Source organism: Octopus bimaculoides, chromosome 18, assembly GCF_001194135.2.
Source record: "Octopus bimaculoides isolate UCB-OBI-ISO-001 chromosome 18, ASM119413v2, whole genome shotgun sequence".
In the NCBI taxonomy this organism is placed as follows: domain Eukaryota; kingdom Metazoa; phylum Mollusca; class Cephalopoda; order Octopoda; family Octopodidae; genus Octopus; species Octopus bimaculoides.
In genome coordinates, this window is record NC_068998.1 from 40744912 (window position 1) to 40746753 (window position 1842).

At 35.9% G+C, this 1842-nt stretch overlaps 1 protein-coding gene across 1 annotated transcript in view; it reads left to right on the forward strand.

Moving 5' to 3' along the window:
- The window catches only part of LOC106876975 (histone-lysine N-methyltransferase NSD2), a gene marked incomplete at its 3' end in the record, with an annotated part of 20095 nt that extends 18258 nt beyond the window's left edge, over nucleotides 1-1837 (forward strand). Inside the window, exon 12 of the mRNA XM_052974265.1 lies at nucleotides 1506-1837. Coding sequence (XP_052830225.1) covers nucleotides 1506-1837 — 332 coding nt within the window. The remainder of the gene's footprint in view (nucleotides 1-1505) is intronic.
- Nucleotides 1838-1842: the final 5 nt, after the last annotated feature.

The following is a 1842-nucleotide window of genomic DNA, read 5'->3' on the forward strand; positions in this document are numbered from 1 at the left end:
TATATACACACACACATATATATATATATATATGATGGGCTTCTTTCAGTTTTTGTCTACCAAATCCATTCACAAGGATTTGGTTGGCCCGAGGCTATAGTAAAAGACACTTGCCCAAGGTATCACGCAGTGGGACTGAACCCGGAACCATGTGGTTGGTAAGCAAGCTACTTACCACACAGCTACTCCTGTACAATGAACTAAAATTATATTGTCCTAAATAACAGAAGACCCAAGCCAACAGCAATTTTTAAAATTGTTGTAAAGAAAACTGCTGGCAACATGCTAATTTTTTTATGCTATATAATGTTTCTCATTTTATGAAAAATTACATGCTACAACTAATAGTGTTAGTTATTGTTGTGTATTTTTATTTCTCGTTTACTCAACCCCGTCTGCTATATTCATGTAACAAATGCTTTTAAAAAAAAAGCTTCCTAAAATATAGAAAATTCACTATAAAATTGTCTCAAATCTCTGAGATTGGTATTATTGGGGATGTTTATTGCATTGTTAGGTTAATAAGTAAGCTACAAATTTTAGGGGAAAAACCTGCAATTAGTTAAATTGTCTAATTACTTAGTGACCAATAATTTTTTTATTGTTTTTACCCATTCCTGCAAGAAGGAAGAAGAAAGAAATATATAGCTACCAATTAGTTGACGAATAATGGTTTCTAATTTAGGTACCAAGTCAGCAATTTTGAAGGGTGGCAAGGTCTGTCAGTTACTTTGGTCTCAATACTTTATTCGTATTGCCCCAGTGATGAAAGGCAGAGTTGGCTTTAGCAGGATTTGAACTCAAAACATTAAGAGCTGAAATTAATGCTGCATGAGATTTTGTCTGACTCTCTTAACGACTGCCAGTTCACCATCTTCAGTATTTAATAATATATATAGAAATAATGGTTGATTAATCTGGTATTGTTGAAACAACAATTGGGAATTGTAGATAACAAATACAGTAGCCAGTGGGGTCAAAAAGTAAAATACCAGCTACAAATGATTAACTGTTTAACATTGAGATTACTCTGTCAAATGAAATATTCATTTAGTCATTGTTTTGAATTTGTCACATGCATTTTCTTGTAGCTTCAAGATTTTGGTGATGTGATTGTATTCTTTTAGAATGACATTGTAGGGTAGGTGTGAAAGGCCAATTTGAACATAAAACATATTGGGGCTGGATATGCCTGGTTTAACCCTTTAGCTTTCAGATTACTCTGTCAAATGTAATGCTTATTTATTCACAGTGTTTTGAATTAATTCTGCATTATCTTGTAGCTTTAAGATTTTGATGATGTGATTGTTTGTATGGTAGGTGTGAGAGGCCAGATCTGGCCAGTTAGAACATAAAGCTGATAGAATAATTTTGGCTGGATATGGCTGGCTTAAATGCTAGAGGGTTAACCTTTTTCTGATCCATTTTTGATTAAGTTTTCAGAATGATGAAGAATTTTGTGCAGCATGTAAATAACGAAACTATTTTTCTGCTTTCTTTTCCAGGTCGTTGGACATGTCCATGGCACCACTGTGATGTCTGCGGTAAGCAGTCTATGAAACTGTGTTCTGACTGCCCCAATTCCTTCTGCACTGCACATGCTGAAAACAACATCCACACGGTGGAGGGGCGAGATGTTTGCTATGATCACGAAGATGTCATGTTAGAACAGTCATCCAAGTTTAAAAACGGCTTGAAACAGCCTTCCAAGAACAAGGTGCTGTCCAACGGAATCGGCCCGTTGTCAGAGAAGAGGGAAATAGCTAGTGTTGACGGAACATGTAACGATACAATGAAGAGCACAAAGGCAACTGGTGCTCTTGGCGCCAAACTCGAGATACA